Genomic DNA, 19,453 nt, shown 5'->3' with positions numbered 1-19,453 from the left:
CGTCTCCCGGGCGGCGGGGGGGTTGGGGCCCGGTCCGTTGCCGCCCCGGGGCTTTGAGGGGCCCGACCCGGTTGTGAAACACCCGGGAGACCGCGGAGCCGACCCGGGGGCTCGGCCAGGCCCGGGCCGGCCCCGCCGGGCTCCACCCAACGGGGCTCAGCCGCCGTCCTGCGCCTGCGCGCAACCCCCGCCCCTATCTCGCGAGACCTCGCGCCCCGGAAGTGGCGGGAAGCCGCACGTGGGGCCGGGCAGGGCTCCCGCAGCCGCCGCAGCCGCCGCCGCCATGGGCCGGGCCCGCCGCCGGCACAACTGGAAGGCCCGGCTGCCGCAGGGCACCGCGCAGCCCCCGCCCGCCACCGGACCGCTGGAGCTGCCGCTGGAGCTGGACCTGGGAGGTGCGCGGGCCCCGGAGGCCGCGTCAGGGCCGCCCGGCGCTGTGTTCGTTATTGCGGTCTCGGGTTGTTGACATCGCTGAAGTGAGCGTAGAGTGGCTGACATCCGGATTGTTGTCATGTCTTTATTATACTTTTATTAGAAGCATTACAGTTATGTTAATGTATCTTGTAGGTTTTGCATTAATAGCTTCGTTAAAGCTATCACTGCACTTAAGCAATTCTTTATTAAGGCAATTATTAAAAATATGTTTAACATTTGCATTCTCAAATGCTGTTTTTAAAAAACTACGTTTATTATACTACTCTTATTAGTCAAACTTCAGTAATACGGATTTTTAGTATTAAAAACCACTTTGGTCTGGGAGAGGCAGGAGGCTGCAGGGTCACCCTGAGCCGCGCTGTGTCCCCCGCTGCCCCCTGACCCCGGGGGAGCGAAATAAAAAGGCAAAAATTCGTAGTGTTGCTACATAAGTCAAGTAAAATGACCCTCATGGCTATAGTAAGCACAGGGTTATCGAGTCCCTGCTTTCATAATCTTTTGCCCTTGCTGATGATGTGAGATTTTTCTTTTTTTGGCAGGGGGTGAGGGTTGTGTTTGTTTAAAACAGTTAAATCTGGTACGGTTTGTGATAAGGCTGTTAAGTAGTGGGCTGAAAATAATCTGCCTGGCACAGGTGAATAATCAAACATGTGCTTTTAGATGAAGCCACGCTGAAGGGAATTGATGGAAGTAATGCCCTGGTCCTGCCAGCAAAAAAAGCGAAGAAGAAAAAAGTAGCGTGTGTTGTGCAACAACAGAAGAAACCGCTAAGCAAGAAACAGAAGAAGAACTTGCAGAAAGTTTTAGAGCAGAAGGAGAAGAAAAAACAGGTACGTTGCTGCTTGCTGGTAAAATGATAAATCAATATCAGCATATGGAAAAGGTTGATGTTCATAAGCAGCTGTTGAGGTTTCCCTTGCACTGTGATGCTGGCAGTCCCTGATACGTGGTGTGGTGGTGTTGCTGACATTAAAAAAAACAGAGGTGGGGTGGCCGCTCCGTGGTGCCAGCGACCAGTGTGAGGATGTGAGTTGTCAGGGACGTCCTGAGGATGTGCAGATGCTGAAATTTTAAGAGTTTATGTTACAACAGCGTTAGCTATCCCTTTGCTGGGTGTTTTGTCAAAAATGTGCCACCACCCGTGGACTCCTGAGTGTGACTCCAGTGAGGAAAAGCATTTCCCTCCCTCTCAATGGATCAGGTGTGCAGGGACGCCCCATTCCTGGGTCCTGGTTTCCATCCTGTCTTTAATCCTGACAGAATAGATGCATGTTATGAAGTACCTCACTGGCAGAGTAAATGATGTTATATTTTCAAAGCGTTCTGTGAAACAGATTGTATGAGAAGCTTTGTCCTGCTGCAAAATGCAAAGCTTGATGCGCCCCTGACTCTGTCCCTGCTGGTACTTCTGAAATATTTATTTCTAGCTCTTGTATATTCTCTGTATGCAGATACAACTCTTCTGTCTTTGAAAAGCTTTCCAGGCAAAATTCCTGCTTGTTTTGGTGTCTAAATAATGGCTTTGACAGAGGAACTCTGGTTTTGGAGGTAGTTTAAAACCGTGGCTGTCTGACCTCCTGCCAGGGCTGTGTCCCAGATGAGGGAGTTGAAGTGAGGCTTCCATTGCTCCACCCCTTCCGTTGCTCCAACATTGGAGTTCAAATCTGTTTTCTTCACTGTTGTTTGAGGGGTGCAGCTGAGCTTTTTGTTGCAGCAACGAAGGGTCAAGTCCTCATTTCTATTTTTGCTCTAGTGCAAGGCTGAAATCTTCATTGGGGAGGACTGACAGTATAGCAGCAGGAGCATCTTTACAACTTCACAGCAAGATCAGAGCACACCCGTAAAAAATCAAGTGCAAATCCTGAAATGAAATTATTTCCTGGCGAAAATAAGCACTGATTTTGATTGTTTTTCCCAAATAGCGAGCTGAGCTGCTGAGCAAGCTGAATGAGGTCCAAGCTTCTGAAGCAGAAATGAAACTTCTGTACACTACTTCCAAACTGGGAATTGGGGAGCGCATGTATCAGACTAAAAGGTAAAGCGTTATTTGGAAAGAACCATTCTGGTTTATCACTGTGGTTCAAAACTTGGCAACGTTCTTAGCTTTTTTTTTTTCTTGATACATTATTTTTTTTACCTCTTGCTGCATACAAGTTCTTCAGAATGGATTGAGTTAAATAATTTTTTATTTTTATCTGTATGGTAGTTATTTTCTTGTTTGACTGACACCCTCTTGGGAGGATGTTAGTTAAAATAACTTGGTCTTCCCTTTCATGAGGGATGAGGTGAGTGACAAGTACATCTGCGTACTCTTACAAATTATGCTAAATTACATAATTGCTGTATAAATGTTTGCATTTTTGTTGTACTGGAAAGCATCGACTGATGTGGTCCTTAGTTAATGGATTTATCTAGAGCTGCGTTTTGGCAGAAGTTGAAATAAATTAAACTACAAAAATGTCTTCTGAAGAAATTAGTCAATATCAGTATAGAGCATGTTTCAATATGAATCCAGCAATTGGGTCAGCCAAGGCTTTACCTAGCAGAGCTCTGAAAACCTCCAAGAATGGAGATCCTTGGAGAACTGGGATAACCCCTCTGGGTGACATCTTCTTGCGCTGCACTGCACCCAAGGTGTAGAGATTTTCCCTATTTGGGTAAAACCTGGGTTCAGGCCCAGGCAATGACTTCTGATGATGCGACTTTTCTGATTTGTGTGAAAGATGTGTCGGCCTTGAGGTCCTGGAGAACACTGAGCAAAACGTAGTTCACATGGTGATGTTTTGTTCTAGGGTGATACAGGAGCCAGGAGCTGCGATACCTGAAAAGATCAGGAGCATCAGTGGTGCAAACAAGAGAAGACATAGCTCAGATTCAGAGTCAGAGCCTGAGGAAGAACCCAGTAGCTCAGAGGAGGAGAAGGAGGAGCAGAAACAAGAAACTGAAAAGTCTTCAGCCGGTGATTTGAATGCCGCTGAAAAGCCAGAGGAGGGTGTGAAGGTGGCTGTGGCTAACCAGCAACTAGCTCGTCCTAGTGCGCCAGTTTGCCAGGAAGCCTCCAACAAACCATCTTGCAAGCCTGCGGTTTTCATTCCAGTGGACAGGTCTCCTGAGGTTCAGGTGAGGCTCTGTGAACAGTAAAGCTCGTATTAAAGGGTTAGATATTGTGGTGCCTTGCATCAGGTTAGGTCACTGCCGGCAGTGTAGCATTATCTTGTTGTCTCTTACAAATACTGCATGCAGCAGCATGCGCTTAGGGCCCTTGCTCTGGCAAGCTGTACCTGTCCATGTCTTAGCTTTAAGCCTGTCTAATCTAGCAGAAGGAGAACTCCTTTTGTTTTAGGATATAAGCATTTGTTTCCAGTTTTAAATACAGAATCTGTTAGCAGTCTTTTATCGTTCTTCACTGGAAAATCTTGTGGAGTTGCTTTTAGCTCTCCATTATGCTGCATCTTAGACAGGGTGGTTTTATTCCATTTGCTCTAAGTAGGGCGTTCTGTAGCCGTGGGAAGAGCTCTGCGTGTGTCTGAACAGATGAGACAGAGTTGTGAAGTGAGTTTTTGCTTGTTTTAGTGAACTCAAGGGACTCTGAAGTTTAACCAGTTAAAGTGCAGGGCTTGCCAGCTACTTTCTGGGAAGCTGTTCTGATGACTAGTTCTTGGACATGCTAGTGTCATATTAGCTAGTTTAGAGTTTTTCAAGCCACAAAGCTTGCAGAATTCCTTTTTGTGGGATTTTTGTAATCTGAGGAAGGTAACAGTTTTCAGTCCTGGGTAAAACTAAAATGGAGTGAGAGACAAAACAGTGCAACTGAAATATGTGGTTTCTGTTATTTAGGAAGCAAGACTAAAGCTTCCAATCCTTGCCGAAGAGCAAGTCATCATGGAAGCCATTAGTGAGAATCCCATTGTGGTCATATGTGGAGAGACGGGAAGCGGTAAAACCACACAAGTCCCGCAGTTTCTCTATGAAGCTGGCTATGCCAGGTACGAGTCCTCTTTTATATGCAGCAAATGTAATTAGAGAAATTGAAGCTGAGCTCAGTCACTTCTGATTTTTTCTTTTCTCCTGATACGGCTGAACTGAACCCGGTCTTTTCTGTGCATGGTAGCGGCTGTGTTGAATGGGCTTTTAAAAAGTCTTGAAGGGAGTAAGACTGACTTGCAAAAGTCTCTCCATGTAAGCAGTTTTTTTGAAACCTCTAATGTAAAAGTTTGCTTCAAAGTCACCAACCTGTTTTTCACAGAGGGGCTTTATTGCCTGCCCATGTGACATAGTTTAACCTGTGCTTTCAGAGGTTTGTTTTTACCTTCGCAAGAAAATGCGCATGTTTCTTAATAATGTTTTTGAAAATAGCTGTGGCTCATCTGGCTGTTTAATAAGCTTGGACACCTCGTAAGGTGCTTCTTGCGAGCTGCATGAGGGTGCATCCAGCTTCTCTGCTGCTGCTGCCCCAGCCTGAGTTTCTTCTGAGTTTCTTCTGAAATGGACCCTGTTGCCAGAGCACTGTCCAGGGGGACTGGAGTTCAGTGAGCTGGAATTACAGAGACAACATTTGGGGGAAAAATTTCTGCAGCAGATGCATCTTCAGATCAACACACGTACAATAGAAGAGTAATCCCAAAATTTCCTTTCTATCTTTTTCTTCTAGCTATAACTGAAAGTGATACTGTGTGAGTGATGCTACTTAATTTAGAGCCATTGTGCAGAAATCCTGTTGCCATCTTTCTACATGTTTCTCTCTTTAAAGCAAACAGCCAAATGACCCCTCCTTGTCTTTCCTTCACCCCTTTAGTCCAAACGGTGCTATTGGGATCACCGAGCCTCGGCGTGTGGCTGCAGTGTCCATGTCCCAGCGAGTCGCTGAGGAAATGAACTTGTCAAACAGGTGAGGAGAAAAAAAGCTGAGACCTTGCTAGGATGCCAACGCTGAGATGCTCTGTGTATGTCATAGACTGAAATCAAGACTTGCACATTGCTTGTTCAGTCTTTGGCGAAGAACTGTGGGAAGGTTACTTAAAAACTCCTCTGTGGGGTTGTCTATAAAAAAGCACATGCAGATCTGGTGCCACTAATGGTTGTAAGTTACATTTAGAGAGAGCTTTGTCAAGATGGTACATGGGAAGTGGTCCTAGTTTGTCTCCGTATGAGAAAGCATCCCATAACAGTGAGATAATTCAAAAGGACATTGCTGTGTGTCCCAGCTTCTAGCGTTTCGTGTGTGGTAGGCTCTGGGGAGCTGATGGTGTGCTTTTTTGTCTAGTCTTGGCATCAGGTCTTCATTTAGTTAGACTGAAGGCTGCTTCCTGATCTGAATGTGAATTTTCTGTTTCTCCCATGCTTTTTCTTGTGGCCACCCTGGTATTTCCACACAGAGTGGTTTCATATCAAATCCGATATGAAGGCAATGTTACAGATGAAACACAAATCAAGTTCATGACAGATGGTGTGCTGCTGAAAGAAATTCAGAAGGTAAGTTGCTGTCCTCAGTGTTATAAAAAAGAAAGTATTTTGTGTAGGTAGGAAGAGAGGCCAGTTGGTTTTCATGGATTTGTTGCTAACTTTTCAAAGGAAAATCCCTTTCAGCACTGGAGATGTATTTCATCTGAACCCTTTACATTCCTGCCCAAGTCCCTAAGTGTTAGGTTACCTTGCTGTGAAAAATGAGAGCAAGGAAGAAACTCTCAGGAACTAGGCTGCTTCGTGTAGGGTAAACACATTAAACTGTGCTCAAATGTGTGGGAGAGACTACAGCCACGAGGATGTGGGGGTCAGTGTTTGTGCAGCTGTAGGTTGTCTTGACTTAGAAATGTCCTTGGGTGAGGCAATGTGTGGTGAAATCCATCTCTATTCTCAGGACTTTCTGCTTTCAAAGTACAAAGTCATTATTATTGACGAAGCCCATGAGAGGAGTATGTACACAGATATCTTGATAGGCCTCTTGTCTCGCATCGTGCCTCTTCGTGAAAAGGTAAGAGAAGCAGTGTTTCTGTCTTAGACGCACATGTGCTGTGGAGGGGGATGTTAGACATGAAGAGGTTCTGTGGGAGGAGGGACTCTGTGATGTGGAAGTTGATGGAACTCTGACGGAAACCATGAAATAATGCTCAGATAATGTGTTTATCTTTCCATATGATTGAAGCAGCACAGAGCCTATAAAAAGGGGAAAAACGGTACATTCCAGTACCAACAGATAACTTTTCAGGCAATATCCAATTAATTTTAGATTTATAGTGCCCCAAGACATGTATAAATAATTGAAATTAGCAGCCTGTAGAAAGCAAGATGCTTACTGTTGCACTGGAATAAGCCACCAACAGCAGTGCTTAGGAGGAGACATTTTGGGGCAGATGCTGTGAAGTGTGTGGTCCTGGCTGGTGCTGGAGGCCTGGGCTGGTGGACTGCCAGGCAACGCTTGGCATCTGTGTTCGTTTTTCTTACGGGTACAGAGAGAATGCGGTGGTTTAGAGGCAGGTCACTGTCAGCATCAGGACTGCCAGCGTCGGGTTTTGTGTATTTTAAGACACGTTGCATTTGAAGCTGTCTGTATCCTCTGTCACTTGGCACGGGGCTTTTGTTGTCCTAGATTTTGAGTGCTTTGGTGTAGAAACTTGTATTCAGTCTTGCTAATAGCTCTGGATTTGTGTGCTGTGTAGGTTACCTGCTGCACGCGTTCAGGCACAGAGTAACACGCTTGTGTCCCTGCAGAAACGGCTGCCACTGAAGCTGATTGTCATGTCAGCTACCCTTCGTGTTGAAGACTTCACCGATAACAAGAGGCTGTTTTCTGTTACACCTCCTGTTATTCAGGTATCGTTCTCCTCACTAGGATCTGTGTTAAATGTAACAGCTGAAATACAGGGAGGGCTTCCTTTGTAAAACCAATTAAAAAAGAGGAGCACTCTAATCTTTCTAGTTAGTACTGAAATCTTTCAGATATCAACTTAAAAAGAGTTATTTTATTTAGACTATTGTTTCTTTTGAGACTTGATGTTTTTCTTTCTACTTTTATCAGAAAACTGCCCCAGCAGAATCTGATTGTCTTAAAACCTGTAAGTTACAGTTCAAGAAAACTAGAAAACCTCAATCTGAGTTGATGATCTCAAAGAGAGAAAAGCTTTGGTTTCTAGCTTGGTTTTGTGGTGTTCAAGATAGAGAATGCTAATAACTTCTGTGAGTCCAATATTTTGTAGGTTACCAAAGCTGAGAGCTGAACAGAAATAGAGTGAGCTTTTCTGGTTCTTCCATGAGAGCTGCAATGATTGCACTGGAGTTACGACAGGGAACAAACCCTTTTGTTGTATTTCCTCTCTAGGTAGATGCAAGGCAATTCCCTGTAACTATTCATTTTAACAAGAAAACCCCCCTAGATGACTACAGCGGGGAGTGCTTCAGAAAGGTGTGTAAAATCCATCGAATGTTGCCCTCAGGTAAGGTCACTGCTGAGAACCTCTCAAATTCTTTACACTTAACATGTCTGAAGTTTTTGGGGTTGTTTTTCTGGGGAGGTTTTTGTTGGGTGTTTTGTTTCGGGGTGAGTTTTTTTTTTTTTTTTCCAAGTTGAACGTGGGACTGCAATGATGTATTGTGTGCTTTTGTTGAGACGGTTGTTCTTGTGAAAAATAGCCTTCAATTAAATCATAGTTACATTAGCATGCTTCTCAAGGGAGTAGTAGAAGACAGATGCAGCCAAACACCGTGTTCTTCCTTGTTACTTCATGCTGTATTCAACTTAGCTTTTATCAAGAATGAGATCTGAAGCTTTCCAAGGTGAAATACCTATGTTGAGGTTGAGGGTGATTTTTTCTCTTGCAGGTGGGATTTTGGTGTTTTTAACAGGCCAGGCAGAAGTTCACTCTCTCTGTAGAAGGCTAAGGAAAGCCTTTCCGTTCCAAAAAAACAACACTGCAGGTAATGCTATAGAATGAAGAACTGTTAAACTTTGCATTTATCCCACTGAGAAGTGAGCTTGCTTTGCACCTAAAATTAAGAGCTTTTCTTTAAAAAACATAAAAAACAAAGACTGGGGAAAGGGCTCATTGTGGATGATTTTGATGACTGATTGTTAAGTTTGTGCTGTTTTGAGTTTGGGGAAAAGGCTTGTGTGCGTGATCCCTTCCGGTTCCCCAGAACGCGTTGCATTTCTTCACTCACTGTTAGTTGTGAATTAAAGTGGAAATGCTGCTGCTTGTTGGGGACTGTTTATTTTCAGAGTAGTGGAATTTCCCAATTTGACTTTAGAAAGTCAAATTCGAGTATAGCTCAGCTAATCGTCTCCTGCTGAGTGTGCTGCAGTGTGTGCTGCTATGTGTGCTGCTGTCGATCCTCTGTACGGTTCCTAAATGGAATTATAATGTTAAACTTGTGTGTCATTCCTGTCCCCTCTGCCTTCAATATGACTATTTACTTCTTTCACGCTGTGACGCTTTCTGAATCCCCAAGAAGATGGGAGTGGGACCAGACTCTCCTCACTACCTTTTTCCAAGAAGAAAGTGTGCTGAGCTAACAGTAATTCCACGGGCTGTTTTTGTAGGAGGAGATGATGACAAAGAAGAATCAGTGGAAGAAATCAGAAAATTTAAGAAATCAAGGAAGCGGAAGAAAATTATGGTAATGTGTGATGGCTAGAATTCCTCCAAGAGACAGGAAGGAGCAGGTACCTCCCTGCAAAACAGTATTTCTGTGTAGCTGTATCTCTCGCCAGGCTTTTTAGACTTGCATGAAGCTTTGTAGCCTACTTATATCCACTCGGGAAGTCCCATAATCCTACCTACACTGATAACCGCTGCATTATGAGCAGCAGAGTGCTAAAATGTGTCCTTGGATATTGTGGACAGGAGATTAATGGTCAGTACTCAATTGAAATCAAACCTTTTAATAGAAGGAGTTCCAGACTTGCTGACTGCAGGGCTGCTCCTCATCTCACCGTTTGTTGCCCAAAATTGGGACTGATGCATATGTGACGAAGGGTAGCATTTGGTTTCCCCATGCAAGTCCTACATGTGCTGTCCACTGACACTGGATCCTGGTAGCTGAAGGGGCCTGAAGTAAAGAAACTTTACCCTTTCCCACTGTCCTGCAAGTGAAAAAGCTTGGCTCAACACAAAACACTGTTTAAAATACTTGGGTTATTCCGCCCTGACTCTCAGAGTTACCAAATGCTGAACCTCAGCCTTAAAATACAAGTGAAATCTCTCAATCCATCTGTTACCTTCAGGTCAATAAATGTTTGCAATAAGTGCTCAGCTTTGCTTTCAAAGCAATAAAAAGTGCTGGTTTTGTCTCCCTTAATGCTCTGTGGTCATCTTTCCTGTCTTTCTCAGGCACTCCCCAAAATTGATCTGGACAATTACGCGGTTGTACCGGTGGATGAAGGAGATGAAGACAGAGATGCTGAAACTGATGATGATGTTGCAGGGTCTGATATTGACCTTGATTTAGGAGACGGAGACTCAGAAGAAGGTTTGGCACTTACGAAATAAAAATTCCCTATCTCCTGTCATCTGTGAAATGTGTGACATAAGCTAGCTGTCCTTTGCTGAGCTGGTGTGATAATGCAGCAGACCTGTGTCACGGAAAAGCTATTAAGATTTTTCCAGCTTCAGCTTTGTAAGAAATACTTTCCTGGTTTTAAATGAAGTGGTGTTTTTGAAGACATTGTTGAGACTAAGCCTGGAAGTTGACTTACTGTGTATTTAACAGTACTGGTTTGTTTCTTTACAGATGAGAAATCTGATTCATCCCTTCCTCTCTATGTGCTTCCACTCTATTCTTTGCTAGCACCAGAGAAACAAGCAAAGGTAAAGGATTTATTCTCAAGATGAGTAAATTATCTTTATAGACGTGTGTGTGATCACTGTCTAAAGTCACACGTGCTTTGTGAGTTAAGATTTCCATCTTGGACTGTCCATCAGTGGGCAGGCTGGGATGGGATCGAAGCAGGCCTTTCTTGGGCTTGGATCTCCCTAATGTGGGAGTTCAGCAGGTTGGGGGAGATGAAGAGTGACATTCCTGCAGCACGTTAAAATTAGTCATGGCCCCCAGGGCATGTCAGGATCCCACTGCCAACAGCCAATTCACACAAATTCTTGTGTTTCCTCTTGGGCTTTGGAGGTGGCAGCAGTATGTCTAAATACAGCTCAGCACTGGTGTGTGCTCCACCTGTAGTCCCTCTGGATGTTTCTGAGGCTTTAACTGAGCTGGATATAGAGCTCCAGAGCTGGAGACAAGGAGTCAAGTCTTTGATCTCACTCTTGGGTTTCACTTGTAACGCCATACGCGTTGTCATCCCTTTTTAACCCATCCAAGTTGACTGCCTGTCTTTTTTCTGCTGTTGGCAGTGTATTTCACATGCCCGTCTGTTTCTTGTAGGTATTCAGGGCTCCTCCTCCTGGCACACGACTGTGTGTTGTAGCCACCAACGTGGCTGAAACATCGCTTACCATCCCAGGCATCAAATACGTCGTTGACTGTGGAAAGGTCAAGAAACGTTTCTACGACAAAATTACTGGGGTTTCATCTTTCAAAATCACCTGGATATCCCAAGCTTCAGCCAACCAGCGGGCAGGTCGGGCTGGCCGGACGGAACCAGGGCACTGTTACAGGTCAGCTACTTGCCATGGAAAGGGCTAGGAGAAAAAAAAAAAAGCTCAACAGGTGTCAGTGTGAATTTGACAGCTTCCCCCATCTTGCTGCCCCTTTGACAAGGACTTGGTGCTACTTAAAACATTTGGGTTTTGTCTGCTCTTCATTCAGTTAGGAGAGGTAAAGCCAAATGTGGTCTGTCACTGGTGATATTGATTTCATAGGCTTCCCAGGAGCCTTTCTCTTGCTGAGAATCCTCATTTTGGTGGCCAGATTAGCATGGATTCCACTCCAGGCCAAGTCAGCTTTTTGTGAAGAAGGCAGTATGCCCCAACCATGTAAATGATTATGTGATTATGTAATAGTAGCCACAACTGCTTTTTAAAAAATCTCTTGCCAATTTTTCATGCGTATCTTTTGAATTAAGATTTCTTTTAAGTCTCTAAGCAGCACTTCTGGTCCACTAGGCTATACTCTTCAGCAGTCTTCATGGACTTTGAGAAATTTTCTGCTCCAGAAATAACAAAGCGACCAGTAGAAGACTTGATTCTGCAAATGAAGGCATTAAATATAGAAAAGGTGAGGTATAAATTGGCTTTGTACTACAGTGCTCTTTAAAGTGATTGCCCTTAGGAGCCAGAAACAAACACAAATGTGTTTTATCATCATTGCTTGAGGCTATGCCTGTGTTAGAAATCAGGATTCTAGGTCTTGTCTTGGTTCTGCAGTTGCAGAAGCTCCTGTGAATTCACCAGGCCTTAACAGATGTGTTTGTTCAGGTAATAAGAGCTTTCTTATATTCTTAGTGGTTTAAAAAAACAAAAACAAACAAACAAAAAACCAACAACAACAACAAAAAAACCCAAACAACTGTCCAAACAGGGGTTGTGTTTTGGAAGCTTGAGCACTTTCAGAAAGCACAGTACTTGGAGTTAGACCTTAAAGCAGCCTGCCCTGGGCGGTGCCTGGAATCAGTGGCAGCTAGGGGTGACGCTGGTATTCCTGTTTCCTAATGTTTTTGTCCTAAGCGTTTCCTCCCATTATATATCCTTTCCTCTCGCTCCTGGCAAGCATCCTAAATGTTTTTGTGGTTTTTTGGTTTTTTTTTTTTTTTATGTGTAACCAGAGGGGAGAGTCTCACTCTCTCCCGGGACTTTTTACTTTGTTCAGATTCTTTTTTTCAGCGAGAGCTGTGTCAAAGATGTACTGAGAGGCGTTTTCTCTTGGTGTCCATAGGTAATCAACTTCCCGTTCCCAACACCACCTCCGACAGAAGCACTTGCAGCAGCTGAGGAGTTGCTGATAGCCCTGGGTGCCTTGAAGGAACCCCCTACGACGGGAAGGTAACATCTGTGGTCCCCCACAAATTTCCCTTCGGCACTGCTACTCGGCCTCCACTTTGAGGCAGCGGGCACTGCTGTCCTCCCATCTGCTTTTCCATCTCAGCCCTCGCATCTGAGGGTGTGCTTTTATACAGAGACCGGCATTGTTTTAACAGTCTCTGGTTCAGCTGTGTTTGTTTTACTGGCCCAGGGTGCGTTTGGGCAGGGAAAGACTGCTAGGAGTGTGCCGTTCAGGGCAGGCGGGAGCTGGATGAGGAATCTTTCCCCCAGCCTTTAGGACCAGGACATAATAAAATTTGAGAAAACACATCAATTTAGTGGGGCTGCCAAAACTAGAAACATAAACTTGTTCTAATGCAGAAGTTACTTCATTATGTGACTTTTCTCTTCTTCCCCCAGGCTGAAGCAGCAGCTGGCAGCAAAGTTGAGTTGCCCTATTAGTCCCCTGGGCAGAATAATGGCCACTTTTCCTGTAGCCCCCCGCTATGCAAAGATGTTGGCATTAAGCAGGCAGCACGACTGCCTGCCATACACCATTACCGTAGTGTCTGCCATGACCGTCCGGGAGCTTTTTGAAGAGTTTGACAGGTGAGTGAGTTAGCCTGACATCCTATTTACAGGATACGTCACCTTGTCACGGCTGATGCCTCTCTTGCATTGAGGCCTCTCTGCACGGAAGCACAGTACTCATTTATGCTGTTTTGTGTTTCTTTTAGGCCAGCAGTAAGTGAGGAAGAGACGGCGAAACTGAAGGGGAAGAGAGCAAGGCTTTTACAGATGCAAAGGATCTGGGCTGGGCAGGGGCAGATGCAAAAGCTAGGAGACCTCATGGTGATGTTAGGTACTGCAGACAGCAATTTCGCTGTACTGTTAACTTCTGTTATCTTCTCCTCCCCACCGCCCTGAGCTCTCAGCTTTGTACAACCAAAGGCATCCTCGTGCTGTAGGACTAAGTCCAGCAGTATATTTTCTGGGCTGTTCTTTGGGCAGCATGACAATGTCCCAGGCTGATGACGAGTGGGAACTGTGATATCCATGTGTTGACTATATGACAGTGCTGTCTCACGGTTGGTTTAATTAGGAGAACTGATCAGCTAAGTCATTTTCTCCACCTGACTGTTCACTTCCAGGAGCAGTGGGGGCCTGTGAATATGCTGGGTGTACCCGTAAATTCTGTGAAGAAAATGGGCTCCGATACAAAGCCATGCTGGAAATCAGGCGCTTGAGAGGGCAGCTGACAACAGCAGGTAAGTGGGTTTTGAGAGGAATTGCCATGTTTATTCTCTTTCGGAGGGTAACAACTCAACAGGGCTGTTTGTTGTAACCTTTTTTTTTCCTATTGAATCTTAACTCACCTTTATTTCCCTGCAGTGAACTCAGTCTGCACTGATGCTGGTCTCTATGTTGATCCAAAGATGAAGCCCCCGACAGAAGCTCAGGCAACTTATTTGAGACAGATTGTGCTGGCGGGCCTGGGGGATCACGTTGCCCGAAGGGTTCAGTCAGAAGAGCTCCTGGATGACAAGTGGAAAAATGCCTACAAGGTAAATAGCTTGGTTTGACTGAGTTCCCCTGTGTGGCAGAAAGACACTCCTGTGCAAAGACTGGGCTTCTGGCTGGATTCAGCACTGAGGCTGTGCTTGCTGGCTTTCTACAACTTCTCTCTATAGAATTTAAGTTTACAGTGTTGCAATTTCCCAGTGCTCACATAGGAATTGTTATAAAAGACCTAAGAAGTAGCATTAGTCTATCTTGCAAAGTGATGTCTCAAAAGAAGGTGAAGCAGAAAATCACAGGGTTAGTAAAACCTCCATCACTTAAGGAAACCATATAAATGTACATCTGAGAAAGACTGAAATTAGATGCAGTCAAGAAATTGGATTGCCAGTAAGTCGTTAACTCTGCTTCAATCTTCTGTGCTTTCTTAAAGACTGCTCTCCTGGACGACCCAGTGTTCATCCATCCAAGCTCAGTCCTCTTCAAACAACTCCCAGAGTTTGTGGTATATCAAGAAATTGTTGAGACTACAAAACTGTATATGAAAGGTGAGACTGCTGCAGTCTGTACTTGTTCTGCAGGTGTGGTGAGGAATTCAGGAATGCCATAGCAGAACATTTCCCTTGCTGCGGTGGCTGAGCGCTCTCTAGAGTGGTCGTTCCTCTTGGGATTTGGATCCTTATGCTTTCTGGATCTGGATCAGGGGAAAATTAGCCTGGTTTATTTTTTGTCTTGCAGAATTGGCTGGAGCAAAGCTCTAGCTCAGCTCAGCTGCTCTGCAGCAGCCCTATCAGCAGTAGCTACCTATTGCTGGTCTCTGAACAGAAGAACGTAAAAAAACGTTGACTTGAAAAATGAGATACAAGTAAATCTGTGGAGACGAGATCCTGACCGTGCGCTGTACTCATGGGACTGCTAGTGTGGCAGCCCTTGGCAGCAAGCCTGCATTCAGGTGTGTGTTTTCCCTCCCTAAGGTGTGTCCGCAGTCGAACCCGAGTGGATTCCTGTCCTCTTGCCACCATACTGCCACTTTGGGAAGCCTCTGGAAAATCCTCCTCCGTCTTACTGCCCTGAAACAGGCCGAATTCGATGTCACAGACCAAGTGTCTTTTGTAAGTGTCTTGAAAAGTGTCACTCATTAGTTTTGTCCGAGAGCCGCTCTATAGTTATTGTAATGCTGCTTTTAACAAGACTGTCAACAGACCAGAAAGGTCAAGCTCAGCTTGGACTGTTAGAGAGCTTAAACAGTGATTTGAGTAGCTCTGTGGGATTTGTAGCATTTAAATACCAGCATCTTCCCATTGGCGTGAGCACTTTATGCCCATCTGCTCCTCCTGTGAAGGCGCAAGGCTGGCCGCGTGGTGGCAGTGGCCTCTCCGCTTCTCTTAGCACCTGTGTTTTCACATGTCTCTTGGAAATGTACCCTCTGAGCATTTAGGAGAGTCGGTGTGGTCTTTCTTTCCAGATCGAGTTAGCTGGCAGCTCCCTGCTGTGGAAGTTGATTACCCAGAAGGTATTGATTGCTACAAATACTTTGCCAGGTTCCTGCTTGAAGGAAAGGTGAGTGTGTTCCAGCTGCCTCGCTTCCTTGGTGTTATCAATAAATTTTTTAGCCCAGTTTTTGGAGGAGATGAGCCTTGTGGATTCTTTCTTTGTGTGCATGCCCATTCCTTATAACTTGCTGGTGGTTGGAGGAGTTTGCTGTGGTTGGTGGGGTGGGGAAGATATCTTTAAAATACAAAACAACATGAAAATCAGCATTTGGGTGAAAGAGATCCCCAAATTTAAGTCCTGTTTTTGTGAAGGAAAAAAAGCAATAGCTTGTGTCTTTGTTCTAAGACACAAGAATAATCAAGCAGGCCAGTCAGGATAACATTGGTATGGAGACATGGATGGGAAAGAGATGGCAATGGAAGCTATGGGATGGAGATCTATAGTAGTCTGAGTGAATTGAGGATTGTTTCCACGGAATCATTAGTTTACCTTGTTCATTATATACTTGATCTAACAAATCTTGCAGGTCATTGAACAGTTGCGTGCTTATAGCCGGTGTCTGCTGTCCAGTCCCCTCATAATGCTGAAGACATGGTCCAAGTAAGTTGTTAAACTCAAGTTTGTTGTCTTCACTGAACGTTTTTAACTTCCTTTTAAATAAAAAAAAAAAAAAATCAATGCTGGGAAGGGTGTTGTAGATAGTGATCTTGGCTGTAGCCGCAGGGAGAGGAAAATGGAGTTTTCTTACCAAGAAAAAATGTATCTCAAGAGAACTGGGCGATTGTAAGGGCAGTGTGGAAGAACGCACGCAACCTGCTGGTCACACTGACCTCTGCGGGCTGCTTCGTACAAACAAATTGCTCACACATGTAAGAAACTGCCAGGTGAGCACTGCTACTTTCCTTGCTTTTCTTTGCAGTTTGGCCAATTATGCTGTATTTCTTTTCAAAATCATCTTTCCAACAGACCATGTTTTTCTTGTGGTTCTGATTACATTTCTAGAACTGTGACCTTCAAAAGGACTGTCAGCTCTTGCTTCCCTTGCTGTCCCACCAGTGTCCTCTCTTGTTTACCCAAATAAGCTTTCTCTGAGTCTTCTGTAAGTTTTCATTGATTTTGAAAGACTTTGTTAACAGTGACTGGTGTTATTTGAAGGTCCTGCAATTACAAAGTGTTCTCCTGTTTTAAATTCAGAGTTCAGCATGGGACCTGTGGATTCCTTTTTGCTTTACTCTGTGCTACGCGGCTACATAACAGACAGCTTCGTGCTCTCAGCAGCAAGAGCAAACTGCTGCTACTTTTAAGAGCAAAAAGTTGTAGGGGGAAGAAACTACTTCTAGTGAACTTTCTTGAGTCAATGACGTGTCTCTCTATCCAGAGGTGGTGTGTTTCTACATCTGTATTTAACCTTTAAAAAATATTAAGTGTTTAAATTCAGAATGGTAAGCTGAATGCTGTAACGCTTTGCTAAACTGTGCTAATGAATGTTGTTTTGTTGCACCGTTTTATTTTGGACTGATTTAGACTTCAGCCCAGGACAGAATCCCTCCTGCAGGCTCTAGTTGCAGAAAAATGTGATAATCGTGATGCTTTACTGGCTGCGTGGAAGAAAAATCCTAAATGTAAGTGTTCTGCTTGCTTAATTATTAGTCATATCAGTGCAGACTCTGCAGTACCGTGAGCACTGTTGAATTACAATTTAAAAATTTGACGATTTAACTTTATAAGCTCCAAATATTTGCTATTTTTGTACCAGAAACAGTAGTGCTCCGTATTTGGTTCTTGTGAAGAACTGGAGTTCCCTGTACTTCAGAAAGCAACATTTCTATTCATATTTTAAGATTTTCTTTTTTTTTCTGTAGTTCTAGCCACAGTTAAAATGTTTGGTTTGGGCTTTTGAAAAACTAGATTATGATGGTACTGTTAGTGGACACAGGAATTATTTTTTCCAGGTATTTGTTCACTATTAGGGTACCGGAATATAAGAGTTCTTGACAGAAGCAGCAGCAAAGCGATGCAGTGATGGCTTTCACAGTAATTCTCCCGTACTTAGTGCTTTCATATCTGCATGCCAGTGTCCAGGCTCCAGCACTGGATGGAAAGCTGGTTCTTGCTGTCAGCCTGTGAGCAGGGTGACGCCACAGAACCTCATCTTTCCAGCAGAAGCGTTCCAGTCTTTGACTCCCGTAGCGGTCTAATCGCTCCTCTCTTTCATTCCAGATTTGCTTGCAGCCTATCGTCAGTGGGTCCCCGAAGCTATGCATGATGATCTCGCAAAGAAGTGGCCACCAGTAGCACTCTGAAGCGCATGATTCTGTTCTTGATGGACTCTTTTTCTCCAGGGTGTTTGGAGAGCTTGGGTTTCCTTGGAAATCTGATGACACAGGTGGACTTGCTAACTGTTAGTGATACCTCTTGTAAGCGAACTGGGTGTTATTCTAGTTTTCTGGAAAGCCCTCTTGTGTTCCCAGAAGCCCTACCAGCTATTTTGCTGGTATTTTGTAATATTAATGTTTGGATAATTTTATCCATTGTATTTTACAGATTTTTTTTTTATTATTTTTTTTTTTTTTACCTGAGGTTTCTCTCTGGACTATATTAGTCATATGGACTATAATAAATGTGTATAGTTCTTGCCTTGGATGGGAGATGTTTTCTGTGTGGGATGCTGCAATAAGCAGAAATTCAGACCTTTGTGGACCCTTTCTCATGCGTGACTGCAGGTCCAAACGCAGACTGAACCTTTGGTCCTCGTGGTGGGTTGACCCTGGCCAGCAGCTCAGCAGCACACAGCCATTCGCTTTCAGTAATTTATTTTCAAATCTCTCCTCGTACCTGGCTTGGTGCTGCGAGCACTCGGCTCTCCTGGTACCCTGCTCTGCTACGTGCTTTGCCACTACTGTTTTGTACAGTCTGGTGCTCCCGAGCCACCCTGCGTTTCATGGGCTGGAGCACTTTTGGGAACGCAGCAGCTTTTAGGAAAACGGGCAGATTTTAACTGCACCACCTGCTAATTTTGCAGCAACAAATTTTGGTAGTCCTGGAAGAAAATGTGCAGCTTGAGTTTACCTTTCCTCTCACCTAATTTTTTTCCTCTTTGGTAAATCCTGTGCTGTGTTAATTTGCTGCTGATTGTAGCAATATGAGGTGTGGGCAGTGACCCTCCTGCCCCCCGTGCTCTGGAGGAGGCTGGTGCAACCCAAACACAGAAAATGGCGGCTGCCTGCACAAGTTAAGTGTTAAAAATACCTAATGCTGATGAAACATCAGCTTTCGTTTTTGAGCAAGAAGGAAAAGAGCCTGTTGTAGCTGTGTGTTTATAACGTAAAGGCTGCAATGCCGTAGTATTTACAATAACCACGGGCAGGAGGGTGCTGGGAGCTCTCAGCTGGGCTCCTTTCTCTCATGAGAATTGCCGCAGAAGTTTGTAGAGTGCTCTGTGCTTATAGGAGGGAAAAAAAAGAAAGGAAAATATCGAGTCTACTTACAAATGGCAAAACTGAACTTATGGCTCACGTGGGAAAGGGGACAAGAGAAAGCAAAACCATGTGCTTGGCAGGAGGCTCCCCTTTTCTACTCCCCAAAGACGCGAGAGGGAAAGAGGATTAAAAAAAAAAAACGAAAAGTGGAGATGCCGGGGATTGAACCCGGGGCCTCATACATGCAAAGCATGCGCTCTACCACTGAGCTACATCCCCTTGTTGTTTTGTAGTTTGCGCACGGCCCACTAACAGGCTGCTGCGTGCCGCACGTCGGGCTCAGCGGAAAGGCCGCGCCGTCCTGCGCCACCCCGCGTCCTCCCGCCCCGCTCTGCGCCCCGACACCCGCAGCGCCTGCGGGAACGGCGCGGGGATGCGGGCGGCCTCATCTGTGGCGGACCCGCGCTGCGGGAGACAATGCGGCCTTAGAGTGCAAGGCGGGAAAATAATTCATTGTGTTTCTCCTCGTTAGTATAGTGGTGAGTATCCCCGCCTGTCACGCGGGAGACCGGGGTTCGATTCCCCGACGGGGAGAGTGTAAATTTTGGGCCTAGGTGTCGTTTTTTCTCGCGCTTTGTCCGTGTGGCGGCCATGGAGCGGTGGGGCCTGCGGGCAGGGGCC

At 44.9% G+C, this 19,453-nt stretch overlaps 1 protein-coding gene and 2 non-coding genes across 3 annotated transcripts; 2 read left to right on the top strand and 1 right to left on the bottom strand.

Moving 5' to 3' along the window:
* Positions 1–263: 263 nt before the first annotated feature.
* On the top strand, positions 264–17,991 carry DHX37 (DEAH-box helicase 37). The gene is made up of 27 exons (XM_010127299.2): positions 264–395; positions 1,096–1,265; positions 2,358–2,470; positions 3,228–3,555; positions 4,273–4,421; positions 5,231–5,323; positions 5,811–5,907; positions 6,293–6,406; positions 7,144–7,245; positions 7,751–7,865; positions 8,251–8,346; positions 8,969–9,045; positions 9,759–9,897; positions 10,159–10,235; positions 10,807–11,039; positions 11,487–11,598; positions 12,256–12,362; positions 12,762–12,950; positions 13,079–13,203; positions 13,493–13,609; positions 13,734–13,906; positions 14,293–14,407; positions 14,834–14,971; positions 15,325–15,419; positions 15,880–15,953; positions 16,878–16,975; positions 17,574–17,991. The coding sequence occupies exons 1-27, from the start codon at positions 284–286 to the stop codon at positions 17,654–17,656; spliced, it is 3,441 nt and encodes a 1,146-aa protein (XP_010125601.2). The 5' UTR covers positions 264–283; the 3' UTR covers positions 17,657–17,991.
* A 988-nt stretch (positions 17,992–18,979) lies between these two features.
* TRNAA-UGC (transfer RNA alanine (anticodon UGC)) lies at positions 18,980–19,051 on the bottom strand. Its single transcript has one exon. It is a non-coding gene; the product is annotated as a tRNA-Ala (tRNA).
* Positions 19,052–19,294: 243 nt separating this feature from the next.
* Positions 19,295–19,366, top strand: TRNAD-GUC (transfer RNA aspartic acid (anticodon GUC)). The gene has a single exon. It is a non-coding gene; the product is annotated as a tRNA-Asp (tRNA).
* Positions 19,367–19,453: the final 87 nt, after the last annotated feature.

This window comes from Chlamydotis macqueenii, chromosome 17, assembly GCF_036417535.1.
Source record: "Chlamydotis macqueenii isolate bChlMac1 chromosome 17, bChlMac1.mat, whole genome shotgun sequence".
NCBI classification, from domain to species: Eukaryota; Metazoa; Chordata; class Aves; order Otidiformes; family Otididae; genus Chlamydotis; species Chlamydotis macqueenii.
Note: the sequence above shows the minus strand (reverse complement) of the source record. Positions and strands in the feature narration are given on the sequence as shown.

Coding starts and splice junctions, on each gene's coding strand:
- DHX37 (XM_010127299.2), top strand. CDS start 284: ATGGGCCGGGCCCGCCGCCGGCACAACTGGAAGGCCCGGCTGCCGCAG. Junction 8,347..8,968: donor CCAAAAAAACAACACTGCAG/GTAATGCTATAG, acceptor CTGTTTTTGTAG/GAGGAGATGATGACAAAGAA. Junction 13,204..13,492: donor AGACCTCATGGTGATGTTAG/GTACTGCAGACA, acceptor GTTCACTTCCAG/GAGCAGTGGGGGCCTGTGAA.